Genomic DNA, 27,156 nt, shown 5'->3' with positions numbered 1-27,156 from the left:
TTTTTATGAAATTCATTATTTGTGTTTATGGTGCTGCCTTTCAACTTTGGAAGAGTTTACATGTCACTGCCTTATCTTCATAGTATAGTTTTATGTTATTTAGTTTGTTTAATTTGGGGTTTTTCTATTCATACATTAACATTTTATGTACAATTTTGATGGGGGGTGAATAGGCCTGGAGCTCATGAGCACTGAGGCTAAATGCTTTTGATGACTCTGAGACTTGGATTTATCTTTTTCTAGCCCAGAACCACCTAATTCTTGCAAGTAAATCTCAGCTGAACTCCCTACAGCTGCAGTACTTACCTCTCCAGTTTTTAAAAAATAACTATAAATTTTCTTTCCATAATAAATGCCCTATCCTCATAGTATTTTACTGCCTAATGTGTCAAACAAAAATTTATCACCTTTACCTTGATAAATTGAAACCTTCTATACTTTCTCCTTCCTGAGAGCATTAATATTAATGACTAGAGGCCCAGTGCACAAATTTGTACACAGGTGGGGTCCCTTGGCCTGGCCGGCGATCGGGGTGATCGGGACTGCGGGAGGTTGGCCAGGGGAAGGTGCTGTGGGTGGTTGGCCAGTCAGGGGAAGGGGCCACAGGATGTTGGCTGTGGGAGTGCACTGACCACTAGGGGGCAGCTCCTGTATTGAGCGTCTGCCCCCTGGTGTTCAGTGCGCATCATAGCAACTGGTCGACCAGTCATTCAGTTGCTTAGGCTTTTATATATATGAATATTGACAATAATATTGATGATAGACAGCATTTATTTATTACTATTTATTTAATACTCTTTTGTGTTCTAGAAAATGTTAGGCATAAATTATTCAATCCTTGCAGTAACCATAGAAGATTGATAACATTATTAATTATTATTATTCACTATTTCCATGGGAGGCAACTGAGACTTGGTGAGGTTAACTAATTTCCCCAAATTCACACAGTAAACAATTAATGATGCAGACACTCAGACACATTCATCTTCCCCACAGAATTTTTATTAATTGTTGTTTTTCTACTGTTTTCAAGCTTCATTATAATCAAGAACTGTCTCCCCTTTCTATACTATTTTTTTTTAACCAAAACTGCATTTCTTGACTTTTTTACCTAGTAATTGCCCCTTGCCTGGCCTAGTCAGCCAGGCTCAGCTCTTATTGACTCTCACCTCATCCCAAATATCTCATTACATAAACTGGAAACCTCAACATCATTATTAATGTGGCTTTCTCCATCCATGTGAAATAGACAAGTGTGTGTGTATGTGTGTGTGTGTGTGTGTGTGTGAGAGAGAGAGAGAGAGAAAGAGAGAGAGAAAGAGAGAGAGAGATGGAAGAAGGACAGGAGAGAAGTAGAAGTAAGGGAGATAGAGAAAGAGAGGAACCCATAGGGGAAGGAAGAGAGACAGAAACAAAGAGATAGCTAGGCAAATACTGACTAAAACATGCAGTTGCTACCCATTGAGCTGTATTAATTAGAGGAAGGAATAGGGAGGACAAACTCATAGGGGACTTTAGTTTAGGGCCACTTTGATATTTTTTTTTAAAAAATTCACTTTATTTTATTTTTTCCATCACCATTTATCCCCTCTATGCCCTCTTCTACCTCTCCCCTCCCCCTCCACCCCTGCAACGACCACAATAGAGACAGTCTCATTTTGTATCTTAAACAATTTTCTGTGAAAATTCTATAGTGTTAACAGAGCAAAAAAAAAAAATATTCATAAGAACAATGCTTTAACCCTGGCTCTAAGTATCTAACTTTATTATTATAGGCACATTTCTATCAGTCTAGGTCTCAGTTTCCTGTCTGTAAAATGGGTCCAGCCATTCCAGCTTCTTATGATTGTTGTAAGAATCAAATGAGATACTTAAAAAATGATGAAAATGCAATGGAAATTGGATTCTTTAGGTGCTTATGAACTACTGAGATTATAAACCTCTGATATATAGACAGAGCTTAGTAATGCACAAATATAGAAACAAGTCTATTTAAGAAAGAGAGATAATTGCTAACAATTACTTGTTGGGTGTTTCTTTGTGCTGGTCACATTCACTGACTCACTTAATCCTCACAACAACTATATGACATAAATATTAGTATCAAGCCCGTTTTACAGATGAGGAAACTGAAGCCTAGAGTGCAGAGTAAGCTGATCAAAGTCACACCGTTATAAATCAGTCTAGCTAGTGTTCTAGTGCAGAAAATCTGACCCTAAATCTTGTGCTCGTAACTATCCTCTCTGCCTCTGTGTAGAGATGGGAAAACATAGGTGTTACTTGCAGAGGAAAAGGTACTTCAGTCCCCAGCCTCTTGCTGCCAAATAAGGAGAATCTTGAATCACAGAATCCACCAACATGGCTCCCCTCCACGGGTGCAGAGCCCTCTGTGTCAAGTTTACCTCTTAAAAGTGTGCTCTGCCTTCACTCAGCTCTTTCTTATTGGCTATGAAGACACTTAGGTCATGCAAATATATTTGTTTAAAAAAAAGAAACAATTGAGTAACTGTGCTGTATAGATCTTGTGTTTCAAAACCTTGGAGAATAGAAGTGCATTAGGCATGCCATTTAAAGGAATTTCTATTTCCAATTGAGATTTTTCTGCTTGGCTATACTCAAGCTGCATGGTAATAGAAGATAATTTTAATCAAGTACCCTTAGAAGTCTTTTCATGTGCTGGTTAACAATTCTGTGATGCCTTCATTAAGATCAGATTATCTTAACCTGGCATGTGATTGCTTTTCTCCAGATCCACAAGGCTAAGAGTACCATCAAAGCAAATTCACTCAGAAGAGCTATTGATTTTTTCTCCTCTTACAGTCCTATTTCAACAGAAGAAGCCCTGTCCACCTCCCTCCTATATTTAATATGCTGTGAGTTTTCAAAAGTATCACAGTGAGGCATCATTGGAAGCTACCATGAGACCCTGAGCATCTCTGACCTTGTGATAGAGCTAAGTGCATATTACTGCTGCATAGATGCAATGAGAAGCTTGGAAGGGAAGAAAATAAAGTAATATGAGAAGGATAAAACAATGGTAATGGCAGTAAAATGATATATGTCAATAGAAGAAGTGAGGGTAATAAAACCTAGGTTCAAGTCCTATACAGGTCTACCATGTATCAATAGTATCATTCGTGTGACTGTCATTTAACCATTCAGTGTCTCTGTTACTTCCATTTAGAAATGGGAGCGCAAATTCTGGCTAAACATACTCCATATGATTTTTGTAATAATTGATTTCATTCATTTATTCAACAAATATTTATCAAGCACCTACCTCATGCTAGATACTATGTATATACAGCATACAATGATAAACAACTCTTCTCTATCCATAATGGGTAGTAAAACAGGAGATTCAACAATAATCTAAAAATCACGTAGCTTTTCCTATGAAAAGCTATGGCAGAACATCCTGATCAAGGTCATGCATGGTTCTTAACTGAATTTTGTACCCCCTACTCCCCACAGGGTTCATTTGACAATGTCTAGGGACCTATTTGGTTGTCACCACTGTAGAGAGAGAGCCCTACTGGCATCTAGTGAGTAGAGGACAGCATGCTGCTAAGCCTCCTACATACAATGCACAGTGAACTCAGATTCGAAGGATAAGTAGGAGACAATTTTGGAGAAGAGGTGGGAGAAAATTTGAGGCAGAGTAACGAGCATTTGCATAGGAACTAGCATGAAAATTAGCTTCATCATATCCTAGGTATTGGGAGCAGGCCTGTGAGGCTGGGGCACAGAGAGGGGAGAGATGGCACAAGATGGCAGGGTTAGAACAGGCCAGGCCCAGAGGATCATATGATGTGGATATTTGGGCTTCCTGAGATGAAGGCATGTGGCTTGAGCAAATGAGTGGAAGGAACTGGGGTTTATTGAATAAGGAAATGAAAGAGAAACAGGGGAAAGAGGATAAGAACTCCGATTTTGAAGGTGGTAAGTCCGAGATGTCTGTGAAAAGTCAGAGTGGAGATGACCAGTAGGCAGCGGGATATGCAATTTAGAAGAGAAATCTGGGTAAAGAATAGAAATGAGGGAGCCATTGATATATTAATATTGAAATGAGGGAACATAGAGACAGTGAAAAATAAAGAGAATTCCTAGTTGTGAAAGTGCTCTGTCCACCAAAATGTGCTCTGCAAAAACAAGAAATTCCTATTATCAACGGACAAGTACTATACTTTCCACATCATCCATTTATTTAACAAACCTTTGTTGTCTCTCATTATATGCTAGGCAGTATGCTAAGTCCTGGGGATAAACAGATAAATAAGAATCACACCTGCCCTCACAAAGAATCAAGAAAGCAAGTGGGAAAGATATATTCAGTTGTTACTACTGTCCCATGAATGAGCTCATATGGCCTCCTGCTGTCAGGAGAGCTCAGAGGAGAAGGGCTGAGGTCCTTTGAGGGGAAGAACATAAGGTAGACAGACGTGATCTGTCTCATAGTTCTCTTCAAGTTAGCCTTAACTCTGGCCTCAGGTTTCACATGCTGTGATCTAGAGTTCAGTAGAACTATGTTCAAACAGGACCCTGTGTCCTGCCTGCTTCAGTCAGCTTCTCTCTGATCACTTGCTTTCTCATCCTTATAGTAATGGATTTGGGATTCCAAAGACTCCACAGACTGAATGGACTAGCCTTCTGCTACAAGGACTCATGTCCCTTAAGCAGTATGACTGACTGCTTGATTGACTATAAAGTACAGTTCTCTATTGCATGAATTTTGGTACACTACAGGTCATTTGTGTCCTTTTAACTACTGCCTACAATAAAGGATCATTGACTTTTTCACCCTGTGCAGTCATGTGAGTCTTGTCCCATAGAAAAAGAAGCACCATTCTCTCTTAACTGGGAGAAAATGTGTGAGATGTGAGTTTTGGAAAATAGGAACCATAGACAAATTCACTATAGATCTTTGAAAATACAGACTAATCTGGTAAATATGCTAACATGTGTTTTTGAAGTTTTAGTTAACTTTTATCTGTTTTAGATAAAATAGTAATATCAAACAAACACTGAAAGAGTTGATGTTTTTGCAGGCACTGTGCTGTTTCTGACTGTATATTTGCTTTTCCTCCTGAAACTATAGTTTTGTGGGGGAGACCAGCAATAGAAAGGAGATAAATAAAGATATTTCAAACTAAGATGGGAACTATGAAGGAAACAAACATGGCTCAGGAAAAAAAGAACGTTAGAAAGGAAACATACTTAGGCTAGAGCAGCGGTTCTCAACCTGTGGTTCGAGACCCATTTGGCGGTCAAACAATCCTTTCACAGGGATCACATCAGACCATCCTGCATATCAGATATTTACATTATGATTCATAACAGTAGCAACATTACAGTTATGAAGTAGAAACGAAAATAATTTTATGGTTGGGTCACAACATGAGGAACTGTATTTAAAGGGCCAGAAGGTTGAGAAACACTGGGCCAGAGTGTGGGGGTAGTCAGGAAAGGGGAATCTGAAATTACCTCAATATTTACTGATCGCTTGTCAAGTATATGTTGGGCCAAGAACTGGAAGATATAAATTTATCTTAGATATTAATTATTGCTCTATTATGTAATTCTTGGATATATGAATAAAGTAAAATTAAATAGAATAATTTCATAAACACTAATAATGGTGCTGATTATGTGTCAGGCTCCACTATAATGTTTTACAAGTATTATTTCACATTTAATCTCCAACAATCCTATGAGATAAGTACTGTTATAATCTCCATTTTACAGATAAACTGAAGCAAAGAGAAACTAAAGGGCTTGTCCACTGTCACATGCCTAGTAAGTGGTGAAGCAAGTTCCATTAGCCGCTGTGGACCTATTCCTCTATCTGTAAATTTGGAATCATACCTTCATGGGGGTGAGAGGTGTGCTGCATGGGAAAGTAGTTTTTTATGAAGTAAAAGGGTAGATTTTTATCCTTATCATTTTAATACCAATTATAATGTCACTGTTACAGTGATGAAGGCTCTGAACTTTAAATGCAATGGGGAAGCCAGATATTCTAAGATGGCGGACCCTATACTAAAGAGAATTTACTCTTTTTTTTTTACTTTAAATTATTTTTAATTACAGTTGACATATAATATTATATTAGTTCCAGGTATACAACCCAGTGATTAGGCATTATATAACTTACTAAGTGATCATTCCATTAAGTCTTGTACCTATCTGGCATCATACATAGTTATTGAAATATTGACTATATTCCCTATGCTGTACTTTATATCCCATAAGTATTCTGTAACTACCAATTTGTACTTCTTAGAGCAGCGGTTCTCAACCTGTGGGTCGAGACCCCTTTGGGGGTCGAACGATCCTTTCACAGGGGTCGCCTAAGACCATCGGAAAACACATATATAATTACATATTGTTTTTGTGATTAATCACTATGCTTTAATTATGTTCAATTTTTGACAATGAAATTGGGGGTCACCACAACATGAGCAACAGTATTAAAGGGTCACGGCATTAGGAAGGTTGAGAACCACTGGTAACCTCTTTATTTTATAGATGAGTAATTGAAGCTTGTGAAAGCAAAGGACTAGGGGGCAAGAATCATAACTAACAGTAAGACCCCTGGATATGAAATCCTGGCCCTTTCCTCTGGCAAAATTAATCCATTTCCTTTGCTTCCCTTCCTACTTGAAAGTCAGTGCTTTCTAATCCTCTCCCCACCTATGGGAGATGGATTGAACTATGAGATTATAGCATTAAATGAGGATAGGGCTTGTCACTTTGGATAAAACCCAGAAGAATGAGACTTCTTGATGGCTTTTCTAAGAACTTTTAAAGAAATTTTAAAAAGTTTCATGCCTGGCCGGTGTAGCTCAGTGATTGAGCGTGGACCTCTGAACCAGGTCACTGTTCAATTCCAGGTCTGGGCACATGCCTGTGTTGCAGCCAATTGATTCTCTCTCATCATTGATGTTTCTATCTCTCTTTCCTTCTCCCTTCTTCTCTGAAATCAATAAAAATATATTCTAAAAAGTTTCAATGAGATATAATTAATATTCAATGAACCACAGATATTTAAGATGTACAATGTGATAAGTTTTAACATATGAAACCATTCATTCAAGATAATGAACATACTCATCTCCCTCAAGAGTTTCTGCATGCTCCTTTGTAATCCCTCCTAACAACCCTCTCTCCTGCCCTTCTTTCTTCCCCATTCCTAGGTTCTCCTTTCTGTCACTATAGATTATTTTACATTTTCTAGAATGTTCTATAAATGGGATCACACAGTGTGTACTCTTTCTGCTTGTCTTCATTAAGCACGATTATTTTGAGATTCATCCATGTGTTGTATCAATAGTTCATTCCTTTTTAGAGCTGAAAGTATTCCTCTGTATGAATCTATCACAATTTGTTGACCTGCTCACCTATTGATGGTGTTCCAAATTGATATTACAAGTAAATCTTGTGTACAAGTCTTTGAATGGACATTCTTGTTCATCTCTCTTGAGTAAACACTAAGGATAAGAATGGCTATATCTCATTATAGTTGTATGTTTCACTTTTTAAGAAATGAATAAACTGTTTTTCAAAAGGTTGTGCCATTTATATTTCCACCAGCAGTGTATGGGAGTTCCCATCTTCCCCATCTTCATTAACTCTTGGTATGGTCAATCTGTTTTTTCATATTAGCCATTGTATTCGATGTATAGTGGTATCTCATGATTTTAGTTTTCATTTCTCTAATAAATCATGATGTTAGTCATTCTTTCAGATGCTTATTTAATACGTGTATATGTTCATTGGTGAAGTGTCTGTTAAAGTGTTTTGCTTATTTCTAATGGAATTGTTTGTTTCCTTATTGCTGAATTTTGAGAGTTAGTTCTTCATATACATTTTAGAAATAAGTCCTTCATTAGATACATGGTTTCAAAGTTTTGCTTCATTCTATGGCTTTTCATTCTCTTAGCATTTTTAAAAGAACAGAAATTTTTAACTTTGAGAATGTATAGTTTCTTATTCAGTGGCCTGTGTTATTTTATGTCCAGTTTGTTCTTTTATGGTTGTGCTTTATTTTTGTATCTAACATCACAAAGATTTCCTCCTATATATTTCTTCTTTTTTTTCTCATTAGTCTTGCTAGAGGGTTATCAATTCCAATGATAATCTCAAGGAACTAGCTATTCATTTCACTTATTTTCCCCATTTTCTATAACTATAATTATGAATTTTTCTATTTCTCCTTGTTGCATTGGTTTCTCCAGGAAACCAACTCTCTCTCTTTAATTCAGTAAGTTCACTGGGGTCCAGTTGGATTCCCCTCCTGGCAATGTACCTGGACATTCAAGGTGGAAAATGTGGCAATCATAGGGACTTTCCTTATTTCCTGCCTCTCAGAGTTTACTGCTCTTTGAAATTCATGTGTTTTGTTCAGTTTTTTGTTTGTTTCAGGTAGGAGTGTCAATATAAGCCCTGTTACTCCATTTCTACTGGAAGTACAATTGTAAGGAATTCATATTTAAATCCTGCAGAACGCATTCAAAGGCAAACGTGTCTGGGCCTGGCAGTACTACCTTTAGACATTCTGAGGCTTGTATCTAATTTAGAGCATGGTGATATTTTTAGACATCACAGACATATAGTCTAGTGACTGAGTGTTTAATAGAAAAATAGTAGCCATTACATATCAGGTGTTGTGCTAAGGAGAAGAACAATGTACTTTGTGGGCAGGACAAATGCATATTGAATGGTATGTTAAACACTGAGCCAAAATGAACTAAGTTAAATATTTGGTCAGATGAGATTCATTGTGGACTGCACTTGAATGTGAAGGTAATAAATTTTAGAACTTATAAAGTGATTGGGCATGAGTACAACCATATGTACTTAATAAAAACTATATAATTATTTAACTAAGCAATGTGACCTAAATGATTAAACCACCTAAAACCTACAAAAGCATATCAAGTGTACCTATTTTAAAAATTAGGGATACATATATGAAATTTTCCACCTCATAAGGTTTATTTTAAGAATAGTTTCACATATAGGTACATTGATGTTCTACAAATTGGTTAAAGCTAAATCTGGTTAGCACTAGGAATAGGCAGTCACAATTTACTTAAGGATAGTCTTGGGCCCTGTATAAACCTGAGTAGCAAGCTTTCTTGCTCTTGTGTTCCTTCCAAACCAACCAGTAATGACCTCTACTTCCCTACTCTATGCCTATGGTCTATCTTTCTTTCCTCAGGAATGTCCCCTACCTATCTATGCATGTCCAAATTTTACCCACACTTCAAGCTCTAACCAAGTACAAAATCTTCCATGAGGCTGCCCTAATTTTCCCATGGGGTTATTTTTTTCTTTTTTATTGTTTTGTGAGTAGTCTATACCAACTCTTTTATGGAACTTACCCTTTCTTAACTTGCCTTTTTATTATTGACTAGAGGCCTGGTGTATGAAATTCGTACATGGACGGGGGGGTGGTCCCCTCAGCCCAGCCTGCACCCTCTCGCAATCCGGGACCCCTCGGGGGATGTCCGACTGCCGCTTTAGGCCCGATCCCACAGGGTCTCGCAATCCAGGACCGCTGGCTCCTAACCGCTCACCTGCCTGCCTGCCTGATAACCCCTAACCACTTGCCTGCCTGTCTGATCACTCCTAACCACTCTGCCTGCCTGCCTGATCACCCCTAACTGCCTCTGCCTCGGCCCCCGCTGCTGCGGCTTCATCCGGAAAGACATCTGGAAGGACGTCCAGAAGGTCGTTTGGCTGTCTGGTCTAATTAGCATATTATGTTTTTATTATTATAGATGCCCCGGTATTATCTCTTCAATTAGACTTAAACATCTTAAAGACAGAATCAACATCTGATATATCCATTTACCCCTAGTACAATCAAATAGTATAGCACATGGGAGATGCTTGATATGTTTGTGGGATCAATGAATAAAGGGATGCATACATGATTCCAATGGCAATTTGTTTTCATCCTCACATAATGATATGTTTTTATTCATAATCGAGAGAGAGAGAGAGAGAGAAAGAAGGAGAGGGAAGGCCAAGGCTCAAAGGCAATTTTTATGTAGAGTTTCTACATGCAGAGATTGGATTCTCTATCCCCTTCCCAAAGGATAAGGAAAGGAGGATCTTTCTTTTAGGAGATGCTGCTTAAATGAGACTAACAGGACCTAATGAACAAGAGGAAGAAGACGATATAGACATGACAGAAGACCCAGAGGTTGGGGTCTAGAGTACTATGAACATTTGCTCAAATAATTTTTAAAAAGGATTGGCTAGAATTGTGGAAGATAACTTAGAAAACAACTTTTTATTTTTCTGTTGTGCTGAGAAATACAGCACATTTACTAGTGAAGGAATATTTTCTGGAAGTTGTGAACTGGCTGGTTCACAGTGCATGAGAAAGAAGCATGTGGCTGGGGCAGATGGGCAAGTGTAAGGGCAGAAATGAAGGCAGAGGAGGAACTGTGGGTGTGATCTGAACAGAACACCATGAATGAGAAAAAGAAAAGATTCATTGAAGTGATACTGAAAAACTGTCTAATGGCAATAGCCTTCTGGTGTGTACTCATGAAATATTAAGGAAAAACAATCTCCTTATACATTAGCCCAGTTAGACCTTTTGAAGGATCAATTCTCCTTGCAACTCTTTAGATTCAAAGTTGAAAGTAATTGTGATGGGAGGGAAAATTTGCTGGTACCAGCCTTTGAGACTTTGACACCAAAAGGTCGTTAGTAGGAACTAATCTACTATCATCAGGGTACAGAGGTAGAAAAACTAGGTAACCCAAATCATGCAGCTCTTCTAAAAATAATACAGCAAAAATTCTTCATTTATGTTATCAAGCTGTTTTCTATAGTGTGCACCTTGTTTTATACTCCTTGGATTTTCTAGGTCAATTAAAAGCACAATTTATTCATTATACTGTACATTGTTCTCAGTTTACCCCTTACCTCTAGAAATGCTTGAATAAATATCTCCATTGTTGGCTATTTGACTGACCCTGAGAGTGTAGATTCCTTTGGAACTTCCAAGTGCTCTGCATCTTATAAAACTACATTATCCCTACCCCAACAATCCCATAGAGATTGTAGGGGCTGGAACCTTACCTCACTTTGTGGTCTTTTAACTTAGCTGAAGGAACACTCAAAATATGATGCTATATTCTGATGTGCAGAATGTATTAACTGTGTTTACTAGGTCTTTGTTGTTAAAATAGGCAAGGCTTTTGTTTTTTAATTAACACATTTTAATTATGTTCAGACCACTCTTAGGTCCCAAGATATTTAAATGCTCAATTCTCCCGGTATTATTTGTGTAAATTCTACCTAGAACAAGAAATAAGGTTACTTGTGCCCGGCCAGCTCAGGCAAGGGTTCGGTGAGCCTGAGGGGGATGCAGCGAAGGATGTAGAAAAGACAGACAGAGAGAATAAGCTGGGTCTAGGTGGATCTTCCTGTGCCTGGCTGAGGCCACTGATAGAGAGATCCAGACAGCAAGCTGAGCCTTTATTTTATAGCCAGAGGTAAACAAGGTAGTGGTCACCATAGTTACAATGTGCTTGTGAGTTTCACTTGTTTTGGCAGCACTTGCTGCAACTCCCACAGCCCATTAGCTACCCAGGTAAGATCTAGGGAGCATCATAAGGTCAAGCCGAATTATGCTAAGAGGGCTGTGCCCTCTAAGCTGGGACTTGTTTGTGGCTTTGCCAACAAGTCAGTCTGAGGCTTAACCCTATAGCCACTCTCTATAGTTACTCTTATCTAATACATAAGACACCAGAAAGGTCTTCTAATTACTCTTAATTTTTAAGATAAATAATGGACTGCATTTTATATTCATGAGCCTTCTGGCTAGTCCAGTGGTTGTCAAACTGCGGCTTGCGAGCCAAATGCGGCTCTTTGGCCCCTTGAGTGTGGCTCTTCCTAAGCCTTAGGAGTACCCTAATTAAGTTAATAACAGTGTACCTACCTATATAGTTTAAGTTTAAAAAATTTGGCTCTCAAAAGAAATTTCAATCGTTGTACTGTTGATATTTGGCTCTGTTGACTAATGAGTTTGCCAACCACTGGGCTAGTCTTTAGAGATACTCCTAGGTAAAAACTCTGTCGTTAATAAAAGCAGTAACACTCTGTAGCTGAAAAATGTATCACATCTAGGTCTTAACTAAACTGAATGGAGAGTTGGCCATACTCAATGACACTGTAAGAATGCATGTATATAATTGTGTTTCTCACACAGCAGACAAGCATAGACACCTGCATATGTACCTGTATGTGTGTATGTAACGCACTGCCTTCAATTTTCCTACTTTGCACAAGCTACTCAAATGCTACCTCCGTGACCTGCCACCCAAATCTTCTGGTGGAAATATTTTTTCACATCTCTCTCCCTCCCACTTCTCTCCCCCCACACACTTATGGTATGTGCAGTTTTGCCAGATCCATGTAAAGTCAGGGAAATGCTGAAGGGATTGCTTTTCACAAGTGTGGGAACACAAATCCTTCCCAATGAAAACATCTGTCTCTGTTCAAGTCATGCCCAGTTAGCCCCCAAAAGAAATGTTCTGATTAACTTTTTTTTTAAGTCTTAAGATAGCAGTTTGGGTAGCAGATCTAATTAAGAAGTTTATGTAACAGATCTGCAGGGTTTTTTCCGTCTTCAGTCGGGTTCTTTGAGCTCAGTTTGAGTGTTACTAGCTTTCACCATGCAACGGCCAAGTGCTTCCCGGGCTGAAAATTACCAGCTTTTGTGGGATACTATTGCTTCCTTAAAACAATGTGAGCAAGCCATGCAACATGCATTCATTCCGGTAAGAAATTTTTTCTTTTCATTTTCCTAGGGATTTTTTTTTTCTTTTCTTTTATAGCTAGAGATAAATGGCATGTAGTCTTTGCATTTAAAGATGTGGTATCTTTTCTGTGGTTCTTGTTTCGGCTGAATATATGTCTTTTTTTTTTATTATTATTCTGTATGAAATCTGAATTCTTAATATGGTCTAACATTGATCAGTGAAATAGAGTAAAAAGTGGTGAAGCAAATTCATTCCACTGAAGACAGTAGTTTCTAATAGTAATATGTATTTTAAAAAGAGCATAAGATTGATATTTCTCATAATAAAATTTAAAACAGCTTTCATGTACATTTCCTGGTTGGTTCCTTCAAAACTACTTAGAATGACTTGACTATTTTGCAGATAGATCAAGAAGCCAAAAGTTAGTTCTTATATTTCAGTTCTTTGCTTATCCAGGTAAAAACCACCATAAACCCTCTCTTAAAAACTGTGATTGTTCCTAAATAGTGCGGTACTACTTAGAGATTTGTAACAATGGCTGATAGAAGTGTATGGATACATAAAGTGAATTAATAAGTCAGTGTTGTTATGTTTTATATTGCAGAAATAATGTTTGTGCTTATAATTATCCAACCAAAGGAACCAAGCTGGGTACATTTGATAGGTTTAGATGAGATAAATGGGACTTGGAAGAAGAATATTAAAATATTTCTTTTTCAATTAGATCTATTATAGAGGATTAAGACGATCTAAGAGATATGAGAAAGAGAAACTATTAAAAATTAATCTGTGATAAAAAATATGTGGAATCCCTCAAGAAAAACATTACTTCTGACATAGAAACTGAAGAGATATGTTTCTGACAATAGTTATAATAAATCTTTAAAGTTGAAGTTATTTTCAAGTGACAAGTTAAATGACATATTTTTGTCTGTAACTTGAATTACCGAAATAGTTCAAAGACTGTGCTACACTTAAAGTTCTCATTGAATACTATTTTCTAGTTGGATCTTTGTACATTGATCTTGATTATTAAAGCTATTAAACATAAAATTTTTGAAAGGACTTTGAAAAATTAATGGTGGAAACCTCTGTAAATTAGATTAAGTTATACTGATTCTACATTGAACTGGACTCTGATGTGTATAATTTGCTTCGCCTGTATTTTTCAAACTCTTCTTTCTTTATTTTATCAAGGAGAGTATGATTCATCTTGTGAAACTCAAGTATCTCCTCATTCACAGGACTTTCTCTGGCCAGGCAGAGTTAATTTTCTCTCTTGTTTGTCCCTTGTGTATACCTTTGATTTATCACTTAACAAACTCACTGCAAATGTTTTCTTCTCTGTCTCTCTAGTTATGTAGTAACTTTTTTTGGAGTGAAGGAGAAAAGGAAAGTTAGTAAAAGGAACTAACATTATTTGTTTGTTCCTTATTTTCCTATCTTGAATTTATTGAATGTAGATGCATCTATTCCCAGTGTCTAGCACTGTGCCTGGCACCACAAAGAATGTTTTGCAAGCATGTGAGGAATGAATGAAATCAACTAATGAGAGTCTTTAACTCCAGTATTTCCATTTATTACATGGCAGTTTTCATCACTAGCTCTATCTATACTAACTCATAAAATTATTTCTGTTTAGTTCCATCTGGAGAAAACAATAAACCTCTACTGGAGCATTGCATGGGGTGATGGTGGGAGGAGAAATGTGTTAATGCAGGGATTAGACCCTGATGGGAAAAATAGCCTTGGATTCAATTCCCATAATCCTTGGGCTACTCTTTCATCCATTTTATTGTCTGTTCCCAATTCCCCCTATGGAACGCATGCACAAAGACATATTCAAGTTTTATTCACATTTGCTTCATTTTGACTGCCCTAAATCTTTTTAAAAAAATATTAAAATTTTTCAATCTCTCTAATATTTTCAAATTGCTTCTAAGTCTTGCATTGAAGATATCATGATATCATAATTTTATGAAGATTGATTTCAGAAAACATAGTCACTATTAAAACATCACTATCAATTGAGGATAATCCTGTTTTAAATTGAGCCTCAATTCATTTATTTGTCTGAATCTATAATTTAGATCTCAGAAATGGTCCCCATTTATTCTGTCTGTTATGTACTTTTAACTCAGTGATATGTATTTATTTCATAGACACTCATAGTTACACACACGTACACGTACATGGATATATGGCATTTTTGCCTGATACACTTATTTAGGATATCTAAATAAGTCCTAAAAGTACATACTGTTACCATGCTGTCTTAAGCATAATATGGAAATGACAAATTGTATTGACTCAATCGACTGCCTTCTTTAAAATAAACCTAGTTCTCTTTTAAAATACTTGGAAATGAATTATGTGTAGAAAGCATAGACACACATTGATGTAGCTAATTTTAAGAAAACTGACCTGAAAACTACACAAGTACGTAAATCTTGTGTGGATTCCTAACACAACATTAGAATGCAGATCTCCCTTAATGATCTAGACCATTTCTCCCACACACCATAAGCTACAGATCACAAATGGTTTCTCAGCATTGCAATGCTATGGGCTACTGATAAATCTGACTTAAAATCTGAGTTGTGATAAAATCCCCATACAGCCTACACGTCAACTTGGTGAGAGAAAACTTAAAGCAGCTCCTGTCTGGATTGTGTGCTGCCCAAAGTGGTCTGTAGAAAGAAGGAAGCCAAACTATGAAGTCCTTCAAAGTCTCAATATTTGATTTCACATAATGTATCATGCCTTATAGTGATGAAGTGGAGATCAAATTTGGATCTCAAGCAGGTTGGTCTACTTGACCAAATATCTCTGAGTATAAGATAGCATCACAGAATTTCCCATATACTTAGCCTAAGTGCCAACCAACACAAGCTCCTAAATATTTACTGAGTGAAAGAATGTTAAAAAAAAAAAGCAGCTCTCACAAAGTCCTGTAAATTAGACCCATCATTGGAGATATAAGAGCATTTTTCTACACAATATCTTTGAGTATCAGGCAAATCATATTTTTTGTGTTTTATTGCATGAGTTGCTATGAGAAGAAGAACAGTTCTATAATTAGTAGTTCTTTTCATAGAGACTGGGCTGTGTTTCCATTAACTTCACTCACATTTTATTGAGTCCCTGCTACATCCCAGGCATGGTACTAGGCACAGAATAAGGATCTGAAGGTGTACTTTAATTTCTTTGTGACACCATTTGAAAAAGAGACTGCATTACCCCTTGCCCAATGGTACCCTATTGTCTCTTGCTGTAATGTACAAAGTTGATTTTCCTTTTGCTGCTAGTCATCATGTTTGGATTTGGTCTACTGTAAATGTCATGGATCTTGCTAAACATTGGGAGAAATGCGGTGACTAAATCAGAAGAACCCCTGAAGAAGCCTACCTGGAATTCTGCCACAAGGAATGTTCAAATGAACACATAAATCACTCCAACACCAGATACAGAGTGTTAAGTGCCTTAAGTGAGCAGATAGCCTGGGCCCACTGGGGGTTCAAGGTGAAGTTTCTTCCTTTAAGACTTAACTCTCAGCCCTTTCACAAGACTTCATCACACCTCATAACCGGATGATTTGCCTTCTCTTTTGTTGTTTCAACACTGATTAACACTTCCTGAAGAAGAGTAAAAGTAGGGAATCTGTCCAGCCAGCATGGCTCATTGATTGACCATAGACCTATGAACCAGGAGGTCACTGTTCGATTCCCAGTCAGGGCACATGCCTGGGTTGGGGACTCGATCCCCAGTGTGGGGCCTGCAGGAAGCAGCCAATCTATGAGTCTCTCTCATCATTGCTGATTCTATCTTTTTCTCTCCCTTCCTCTGAAATAAATAAAAATATATTTTTAAAAAGAGTAGGGAGCATACTTACATACTATTTGAATCTATACATTCTTATTTAACTGCCCCAATGCCAATAGGAAATGGTCTCAATATTATTATCATTTTAGAGGTTCAGTGGAGTCAGGTACCTTGTTTAGGGCCTTCTGGCCCTAATTTCACCTGCCTTCACACCCACCATGGTCCTTTGTCCCTATTTCTCAGGTGATATTTCTCTGCTTTGTATTATAAGCATTTAGGAGGGTTCTCTTATTTGCACATGACATTGTACTTTGCCCTTACAGGGCAAAACAATGCACTTTGTCTTCCTACTCTCTGCATCTCAAGTACAGTACCTTAAATATCATGTTTTCTAAATTAATATGTATGGGCTGCTTAATACTTAAAATGTGAGAACTTAGGCAGAAATGAGAAAATGATGAAATAATCCTTCCTGTGTCAAATACATCCTTGAAACCTGTCTCCTCAGCAACAGCATCACTTCCACAGATCCTGCCTCCAGTCCCTAGATGTCGAGTTTTGAACCATTGTAAGCTTAGGTCAGCTCTAAATAGAATTTGTTCAGTGATGAGATTCAGTTCTAGTTCATGGTGTTCCAAGTGTATTTGTCCTTTCTGGATTCTAAATATTACTTGACTCATCATCCTCAATCATGTTGGATTCATTTCTCTATTTCATTCCTCTTGGCCTCCCTTTGCTTTTCTGTCTAGTAATACCCCAGTTTTCAGTCAATTTCCTTCTGAAGAATATGAACTAGGCTATTAATGGAATTTCTATTAGTAAAGGAATAAAGATAACACAATCTATAGAGATGTTCAACCTAATGGGGGAAAAATAACTACACCAGAAGTGACCTGGATAATTGCAACAGCCTGGAACTGCCCGAGCATTTGCAGATTTCTGGTAAAATGGAATGGAATTGTCACTTCTGTTTTCGAACAAAAGGCAAGAGCTCGTTATCTTTTTATCTTCCTCTCTTATGCAGTTAGCATTTTCTTTGACTGCCGGTCTTGTGATTCCTGTGCAAAAGCATCTGGAGTCCGTGAAAAATTAACGCCAGGTGCAGGATGCCTTCTCTTCATCCCAGTATTGCTCATTGTAAAATGTTTGTGTTGACTCATCAAAATGGGGTATTAGCACAGATATATGTTACTGTACAACAGAGTAAAGCCCATTCTCTGCCACTCCCATTTTTTTCTCACCCACTCCGGAAATTGCAAAAGTAGGGCCCAAAATGTTTTTATTACAGAATATAAAAATAGACAGTTGTTCAGAGTACCTAATGGCAGTCTTCCTCCATGTAGCAAAGCAAAATCAAAACGCACACACACATCAAACTCTCAAAATCTTTATGAGCTAATACTAGATATGCTATATCTTTTTAAGCTGTATTTTGATGTTTCCATTGAGCAGAAAGATGCCTAAGGACAATGGAGTTTCTAATTTTTATCTTGTGTAGAGATAAAAAAAAACACACAACGCTGTACAAATGTTCTTACTGTTGCTTCTGCTGCTGAGATAACCACTACTGCTACCTGCCTTCCTGATATGAATCTATCTCGTTACAATCTTCACACAGTGTCAACTAGATTCTTTGTCATTGCAACTTTGCCAGGTAGCGTGGCAGGTTTTAATATCCTTATGTTATTTATAAAAATAAATTGAATGCAAGGAGTTGAAGTGGCCGGGATCAGAAGTGGTTTGGTAGTAGAGTATAATCTAGTGAGATTAGAATCACAATCTAGTGCACTTTTGCTCTGATTCACAGTTTTGATTACCTGAAAAGTATAGATGAGAATCCTTGCTCTACCACTTGCCATCTTGGGCAAATTGTTGAACTTCTCAGTTCCATCCTCTGTAACATTATATATTATCCAATTCTTTCTAGGGTGGTTTGCAGTTTTAAAAAGCTACCAGTCAGAGAAAAATAGGTATCACATGATCTTACTCATATGTGGAATCTAATGAACAAAATAAACTGTTGAACAAAACAGATCCAGAGACATAGAAGCATGGAACAGACTGTCAAACCTCAGAAAACAGGTGGGGGAGGATGGGTGGGTGGGAGGAGATCAACCAAAGAACTTATATGCATATATGCATAACCCATGGACACAGACAATAGGGTGGGGAAGGCTTGGGGTAGAGGTGGGAGCAGGCTAGAAGAGGTCAATGGGGAGGGGAGGGGAGTTGGAAAGGGGACATATTTAATACTTTTAAGAATAAAAATTAAAAAAAAATAAAAGCTGTGAATTAGACCCTTAGGAAAATGGCTAAAGAAAGTGCCCATTAAGGGCTGCCATTATTAATTTTGCTAAATTTTAATATTCTAAATTTATCCTTGTATTGCATAGTCTTTTTTTTTCTGTATTGATAAGGTATTACATATGTGTCCTTATCTCCTCATTGCCCCCCCACCCCAAACCCGTTCATGTCCTCACCCCCCTGGTGTCTGTGTCCATTGGTTATGCTTATATGCATGCATACAAGTCCTTTGGCTTATCTCTCCCTTTTACCCCTACCCTCTCCTACCTTCCCTCTGAGGTTAGAACATCTGATCGATGCTTCTCTGTCTCTGGATCTGTTTTTGTTCATCAGTTTATGTTGTTCATTATAATCCACAAATGAATGAAATTGTGTGATATTTATCTTTCTCTGACTGACTTATTTTGCTTAGCATAATGCTCTCCAGCTCCATCCACGCTGTTGCAAATGGTAGGAGTTCCTTCCTTTTTATAGCAGCATAGTGTTCCATTGTGTAGATGTACCACAGTTTTTTAATCCACTCATCTGCTGATGGGCGCTTGCATAGTGTTTTTATATATGACCTTATTTTCTTATCAAAGAAGCACATGAGGTTGATTAAATAAAAATTTATAATCTCCATTTATACATGAACAGGAAGTTTCAGAGAGGTTACATTAACTGGCTAAGATCATCATATACCTGAGGAGATATGTCTTAAAGCTAATCAGGTGACCCAGATCCCAACCTCTTTCTATCACTATTTTTATTATATTTAAAATTAGGTTAGTATTAAAGTCAGGACTCATTCCGTCCTTATCGGTTGTTGTATATGACCTTAGAAATAATCAAGAGTTAAGTGATCTAACCCAATTCTATTAAGGGACCAGCCAACCCTAGAAGCCTCATCTGCTGACTCCAAGTTCAGGGCTAAGAGGTGCTCATCCTACAACATAAAAGCATAACGTACAAATGTTTTTGTTGAGTTAGTGAAGATAAGGAGGGGTTATGAGATGTAGGGTTGCAAACATTATAATCATCTCCTTTCCAGTTGGTTTAGGAAATCCTTTATAAAACAAGCAAAGGTTCCAGTGTGTCTGAGTTTGCAATTCCAATTCCAATGGACAAAGTGTCTGAGAGAGCAGAGGAGAGTCAACCTGGGACCATCATTTTGTTCACCAACTTGAGAAGAGTCCCCATGCACCAGGAAACAACCCCCTTCTTCCTTCTTCTTCCTTTCATTCTTCTCTTACTGTCTTCCTCTCTCTCCTCTAGCCCACAGCAACAGATACTATTCCTCCCTCCTTACTCTGAAACACACAGTTGCAGCATTATCCGGGGCCCAGTAGGAGGTAAATTGGCAAGCAAGACCTTTGCTTTGTGGAATAACTGAGGGTAAGAAAGCCATTGGAAAACTGAGAAACCAAGAAACATACACACTGCCACTCTGGGAAGCTGGAACTGCTGTGGAGCTAGGAACTGGCTGGCATTTTGGACCCTGAAATCTGTAGGCTCTTGGCTGTAGAACAAAGAGTGCATTGCCTAGTCAGTGACAACATACAAATGCATCTGCAGAATATATTCCTTGGCACCAGCAAATGCTAGTAGTATCTGCCCAATCTCTGATTTTCTAGTCCCCATTCACTCCTCCTTTTTTATTTTTTCTTTCTCCATGTTTTTTTTCTCATTGAAAATAATTCCAAATAGAACATTAAATTTGAAACAAAATGGGTAGAATAGTTATAAATGTTATCAGAATTTAAAATAGGGGAAATTGAACTAAACTGTTATTTACTCTGTTCCTTCTGCAACCTTGCCCACGTGCTATCTTTTCAAGGCAGTTCTTGAAACATCTTCCAGACCCAACATTGCTGTGAGCACATTCTAGATTACTAATGGTTAAAAAGTACCACTTCTTGTTCTCCCTTCCTAACATTTCCTCTCATACAAAGGAACCGTTCTAGATTGGAAATGTTTAAAGATACTTTCCATGCCTTGGCCTGTTATGTTTTAAGCTTAGAGTGTATGATTTGGTATTGAATTATGGTTGGTAGAGGGGAAAACTGAAAGTTGTTAGATGTTATGTATTTCTTTCTGGAGAATTTAGAGCTTAGAAATTTCTTTCTGGAGATAAGACTTATGGAACACGGAGAAAGGCAAGATAGAAGAAAGAGCTTAATGATAATTCTCTGCTTCACCTCACATCTTTTTGACTCCTTAATAAAGAAGATAATTTTTGCCTCTAATCACATGGTGTTGAGTCCATAAAAATTAACTGATTCATAAGCAAAACAAAATATAGGCTATAAGCATAGAACAAGTGGCTCACACATGGATTTTTAGGTGCCTTTTCTCAGACATACAGAACCTCATCCGTTAGCCAATTAATAAGAAGCCACGTTATATGCCTTTGCTTTTTTTTCTTATTTTACTTTTATCTAGTGTATTCAGGCCTTTCTTAACATCGTGTCTTCTAATTTTCTGTATCTGAATGACAAAGGCAGAGATCACTGCTTTTCAGAAGGAAGAATTGTGTAGTCTCCCTGCTTTCTTTCTAGTAATTCCCAGCAGGGAAAATTTTATGAGTGAAACCAGATCTTGCCTGAGACACAGATTCTTAGAGGTCATCCATTTCACCCTGTTACTGAATTTGCTGGAGATTTCCTGATTCCAAGTCTGGCCATTTTTATCTCAGGGACACAGTCCCTCAAACGGATTGTGGTTACTTCAGGGAGATGGACTGCCTGAATTTTAATAGCCATGCAGCAACTACCTGAGATGTCAGGTTGACTCCATTATAAAGAACCGACACATTATTTTTATATTAAAAATAGGTGGTTATGGAATAAAATATAAAAACCACATAAATTGTTGAGATAAAACATAAGACTTCAAATAAATGTTTAGTTTGGGATGAGTCTTTTGTGATACGTCTTCACATTCACCTGAAATGTTTGAAAAATGCTTAGGATACCATTTTGCTTCTTTTCATGATCAGAGTCCTTAAATTTCCACCAAATCGTATGCTTCCTCCCACCTCTTCAACTTCTGAAATGTACAAGTGGGAGAGGAGGTTAATGCAGGGAACCAATTGCAGCTACCTTCCTAGCTTCACACAGGATGGTGATACAACAAAAATATGGATTTGTTGTTTAAAAGATTGAGCCTTTCCTCCCCTAGTTATTAGTCTAGTGACCTTGGGCACTCTGTGTTACAGGTTCATGCCTCATTTTACTTATCTGTATAATGGGCATAATTATAGCATGTAATTCATAGCCTTGGAATGAGGATTAGAAACAAGGGAGCATAAAGGACCAGCATATGGTAGGCATGGAGGAGTATTTCTGCTTATAACTTTCCTTAATGTACATGATGTGGTTTATAAGTAAATGGTCTGCAGTGCTCCAGCTGCCAACACATCAACAAAACCAGGCAGTTGTGTTACAAGAGCGAGTCACCAGAGGGGCACCGTGAAATTATCCCTTTCCTACCCATTTGACTACTCTGTTGAGTCATGTTTTCTCATGCATCCTATTTCTTGTTGCTGTGGCTTTCATTCCATAGATTTAAAAACCCAATAGCAAATATTTTTGAATATATTGTATGCCCAGCACAGTTAGGAGTATAGATGGGGGTGGCTGGAGAGGAAATGAAGTAAAATGAGGAGTCTACCCTCGAAACAATTACATTTTCAGCAAGAAGATACAAATATCATACATGAACCACTTAGTCATCAACATGTGTAAGAACAGAAGGAAACTCTCATTAAAATGTCAAGGCTTGGTGCTTTCACATAACAAATGTCCTTTAATATTTATAATTCATTGTAAACTAAAGTAGGATAAAGAGTAATGCTTTAAAATTGGAAGGGTAGGATAGATAGATGGAGACTTGTAGTGAGGATAAAGGAAACTTTCATGGAGTGTTTGGGACTTGAGGTTGTCATTGAAGAATGGATAGAATTTGGTGAGGTAGATAGGAGAGGGAACCATGATTGATTCTGGATATGGGAGAAAGAAGAAATGTAAACGGTGACTTTATGGTAGGCATTTAAGGTGTATGCTGGGAGTAGTGACAGCTCTGGCCTAATGGAAGAAAAGGGGAAGAGGAAAGGAAACTAAATAGCAATCATTTATTGATCACCCACTGTGTGCAAAGCTCCAGTCCATATGCTACAGAATAAATAGATCCCACCTTAGTCTGATGAACCAGGCTATTGACAGCTTGCTCAGAATTTTGGTACCTATGTCAGGAAAATACAACTGTACTTCTAAGATAATAGCTCTTACCAAATTGCTTAGCAAAAAGGAACAGATGGTATCCACATGGATCTTTCAGGAATAGCACCACATGGAGTGAATCAGTGAGTTAAGTAGGTATGGTTATTGTAGCATGGGGCACATTGACTAAATCACATCTGAGACGTGAGCTAATGACTCCATTTTTCGTGTACTCTTCAGAGAGCACTTGCACAATTAAAGCAGTTAAGTTAGTAAAAGCTTCATGTGAATAATGGGATTTATGGCATCATGTGGAATAATGGAGAAAAACAAAGAATTTAGAATAGGCAGATCTGGATTTGAATCCCAGCTCTGCCTCTTTCTAGCTGTCTGACTGGGAAACCTACTGAATCCCTCTGAGCCTATGTTTACTTATCTATAGACAAGGTCTCTCTGGGGTTCTGTGAGGAGTAAACATGAAAACACAGGTTAAAAGCTTACCATATCTTTTGCACACCGTGGGTGCTTGCTCAATCAATGCTAGTTCTCTCTCTCTCTTTTAATGTTTTTTTTATTTTTTTCAGGGAGGCAGGGAGAGAGACATAGAAACATCAATGATGAGAGAAAATCATTGATTGGCTGCCTCCCGCACGCCCCCTACTAGGGATCAAGCCTGCAACCAGGGCATGTACCCTGATGGGGAATCCAACCGTGACCTCCTGGTTCATGGGTCAGTCCTCAACTACTGAACAACACTGGCCAGGCAATGCTAATTCTCTTTCTTCTCCCTGAGAATTAAATGATCTAATGTGTATGGACTCAATTTATAAATTATAAAGCATGTTATTGGTGGTCACTCTAATATAATTATCAATTTGAGATTCAATGATGATCTGCAGTTAAGTGAGTCTTTATTTCAGCCTTTTATATTAAGTGCAAAGAGGGATGTGGAGATGGTACAGGATAGAGGTCTGAAGAGTCTTTATAAACTAACAGTTCAAGCAATTTTTATCTCTTGTTTCAAGTAGGATTGATTCTAAAGAAAACATATGAAGTCAAGAAAGCTCTTTGGTTCTGGGTCTCCAGTTTCTGTGCCTCATTCCTCAGACCGCCCCATCTCTTCTGCACTGGGGATAAATAGGTGCCCAACTCAGACTCACTGAGGTCCTCAAGATATCATCCATTTTCTGCAAAATATTACACTACCTTGTATTTTAAGGAGGCTCAAGCAAACGTGTGAACACTTGAATCCAAAAGGAAGCAATACTAGTGGCAGGCTTTCAAAGATCAGTGAGATAATTTGTGTTGACTCAAGCAGACTTCTGGGTATTTCTAAAATCTTCATAGAGAGCAGAGGCAACTGCTTTGCAGTTGTTAAAAGTTACCTTTGGAATCAGACTGATAGGTTTGACACTTGACCTTGCTATTACCACCTGGGTAACCTTGAGCAAGATACTTAACATCTGTGTGCCTCAGTTTTCTGTAAAGTGAGTATAATATCTTTATTATTAAGTGAGTTCAGGTAAGCAGAGTTGAATCAAGTTCAAGCCAAACATGAATCTACCATTCTCTACTCATATTTTCTGAGCTAACCTGGTGGTAAGCTAGGTAGGTAATCATCCTTGCATTTTCTTAGGTGCTAGGGAGAGGGACTAAGGTCCTAGCATCCTCCAAAATTGCTCCCTTGAGACATCTTGCCATAACCATTAGCCTGCAGTTAAGCCTTGGCTAGCCAAGCCTCAGACACTCACCCTGTTCATACACCCATTCATCTGTTATTGCCTTAGTGTCCTCATCTGTGACATGGGTGCCCTATGTCACTGAAGCGTAAGGGCAAACCAGAAAGGCCAGAACCTCTTGGCAATGACTCAGAGCTACACTGGATTGAACTACCTGGTTGATCTTGTGGACACAACATGAAAAGAAAAAAATTCCAGGAAAGCAAAATATGGCCACAGCAATAAATAAAATAGCCTTACCTCTATAGAATATCTCTCTTTCACTTCACATGTACTATTTTTTTAGCTAACTTCTTGGGAAATAGGTTAACTGGAAAATAGCATTGTCCCATTTTTTCAAGTGGTGGTTTGCAAGAGATTAAGGGACCTAGAAATCCTCTGAGAACTGGGGAATTGAATCTGAGTCAGTATGGTGAGAAATTTCTCTTCAGACTGTGAAAAAGAAACTAACAACTTTCAGGGCATAAAATAACTTTATTTTCAGGGGATCAGGAAGATGTGTGTGGTTACCAGCATGGGACCTGGGGCTAGAAAGACAGGGATTTGAGACCTGGTTGTGGGTACCTGTGACCTTAGGCAAGTGACTAAGCCACTTTGACCCTCCCCTCCTTTTTTTTTCTCCTTAAAAAGAAAGGGAAACAATATTTTCCTTAGAACATTTTGAGAATTAAATGCATTGATGCCCCTTCAGCATCCAATAAATGCTTAATATTTTATTATCATTATTATTGTTGTTATTTTCCTGTCTTCAGTTTTGATACTAAATAATTGTGAGATTTGGGCCATGCCACTTTCTTCCTGTCTTTCCATTTTATATTTTTAAAATAAAAAGGTAGAACTCAATGATCATTAAGGTCTCAGCTTTAGAGTTTTATGATTCTAGAATGTATTTATTTTTCTTCTCTCATACAACCATCAATATGTCTTTAATAAGTTATTTTTCAAAAATTTTCTTTGGAGCTTACTAAAAAACATATGCTGATTCAGGCAACCTGGGTGTACCTGTGCCGTTAGCCTTTCCTGGTTCATGCCTCCTGCAAGCCTGCTCACATGATATACTAGGGCCCAGTGATTGAGCCAGAGTGAGGAGGGGAGTGTTTGGGCACTAGCCGGGATCAAGCTGGATAGATCTAATTTGAGCTGGTTCCTGAGGTGTTGGTGAGCAGTAAAAAATAAAATCAAAAGAGTTCTGGTCAAGTATGATTCCATTGTGAGAGGCAATAGAGCATGACTGTCAATAACATGGACTCTGAGTCAGATTGTTTGAGTTTGAAGACTATCTCTTTATCACATGTATGACTGCGTAAAGTTTCTGAACCTCTGTTTCCTCACCTGTAAGGTGAGAATAACAGTACCTGTCTCATTGATTATATGTGAATTAAGTAAGTTAATTGCTGTAAATAAGTGCTATATAAGTGCTTTCCCTATTGTTATCTATACCAGTGTTAATATACCAGGAGATTTCGCTGTGGCTGGGTCATGGTATCATGAGGTTCTAGGTAGTGATGATTCTCAACCAAGCAATTGTAGGTTCCAGGTAAATCCTTCAAGGAGGAGTAGGACTCTGCCAACCCCTCTGGATATGAGGCTCCAGCCCAACATTATGGGATAGAAGGAGAGGAATGAAAGGTTTTCAGTCCCGATATAGAACTGTAGTACAATTCAGGAAATCCAGAATGAAGTTCCCCTCCCAACCACATCACTTTTTTTTCCACAGTGATCAACGTGATGGGAGGTTAGGGAGAAAATTTAATAGAAAATAAAGTTATTCTGAGTTCAATCCTTAGCATACCACTTAGTACTTGATGTTAAATATATAATTTCAGACCTAGTTGAGGATGTGGGTAATAACCCCAAAGTTATATTTTCCTAAATAGGATCAGGGCATCACCCCTGATGGCAGCCTGCTGTGTGATTGTGAAGCTAATGACTGCTAATATGGCATCTTATAGCACTCAGTCTAAGCTAGCTAAGATTTACCGTGAAGTTCTGGGATCTCCAGCTCTCTCAGTGAGGTCATGTACATATACAAAATAGACTCGTTTTAAACCTTCCAGTGGCTTTCATCTTGTTTTGAGCTGTCATGCCATACCATATATAAAGTCAAGTATAGGCCCTGCGGCACTTCCTGTTCACTGAGGAGCCTGTTCTTTAAGGCTGAGAAATTCTTGCTCAATTCCTAGCCCCATCAGTGTTACTGGTATTACTGTTCAGTCCTTGCTGTATCTAAGTCACTTAACTATGTGGCCTTCTCTCCTTTTCCATTTTGTTTCTTAAAAGCTTAGGCATTGGCCTGGGTTTAGT

The 27,156-nt window shown here is 38.0% G+C and overlaps 1 protein-coding gene across 21 annotated transcripts in view; it reads left to right on the top strand.

Annotated features, from left to right (window-relative positions):
- DLG2 (discs large MAGUK scaffold protein 2) overlaps window positions 1-27,156 on the top strand; it is a 1,989,136-nt gene that overhangs the window by 1,262,867 nt on the left and 699,113 nt on the right. For 3 of the 21 annotated variants that reach the window (XM_070425757.1, XM_070425754.1, XM_070425751.1), the window contains exon 1: window positions 12,695-12,806. The exons of the other annotated variants lie outside the window; for them this stretch is intronic. In XM_070425757.1, the coding sequence (XP_070281858.1) occupies window positions 12,702-12,806 (105 nt within the window). In that variant the 5' untranslated portion in view covers window positions 12,695-12,701. Of the gene's footprint in view, window positions 1-12,694; window positions 12,807-27,156 lie in introns of those variants that run through there. 21 annotated transcript variants of the gene reach the window in all.

This window comes from Myotis yumanensis, unplaced genomic scaffold, assembly GCF_028538775.1.
Source record: "Myotis yumanensis isolate MYYU_CA2020_CCGP unplaced genomic scaffold, mMyoYum1.0.hap1 SCAF_10, whole genome shotgun sequence".
NCBI lineage: Eukaryota > Metazoa > Chordata > Mammalia > Chiroptera > Vespertilionidae > Myotis > Myotis yumanensis.
Note: the sequence above shows the minus strand (reverse complement) of the source record. Positions and strands in the feature narration are given on the sequence as shown.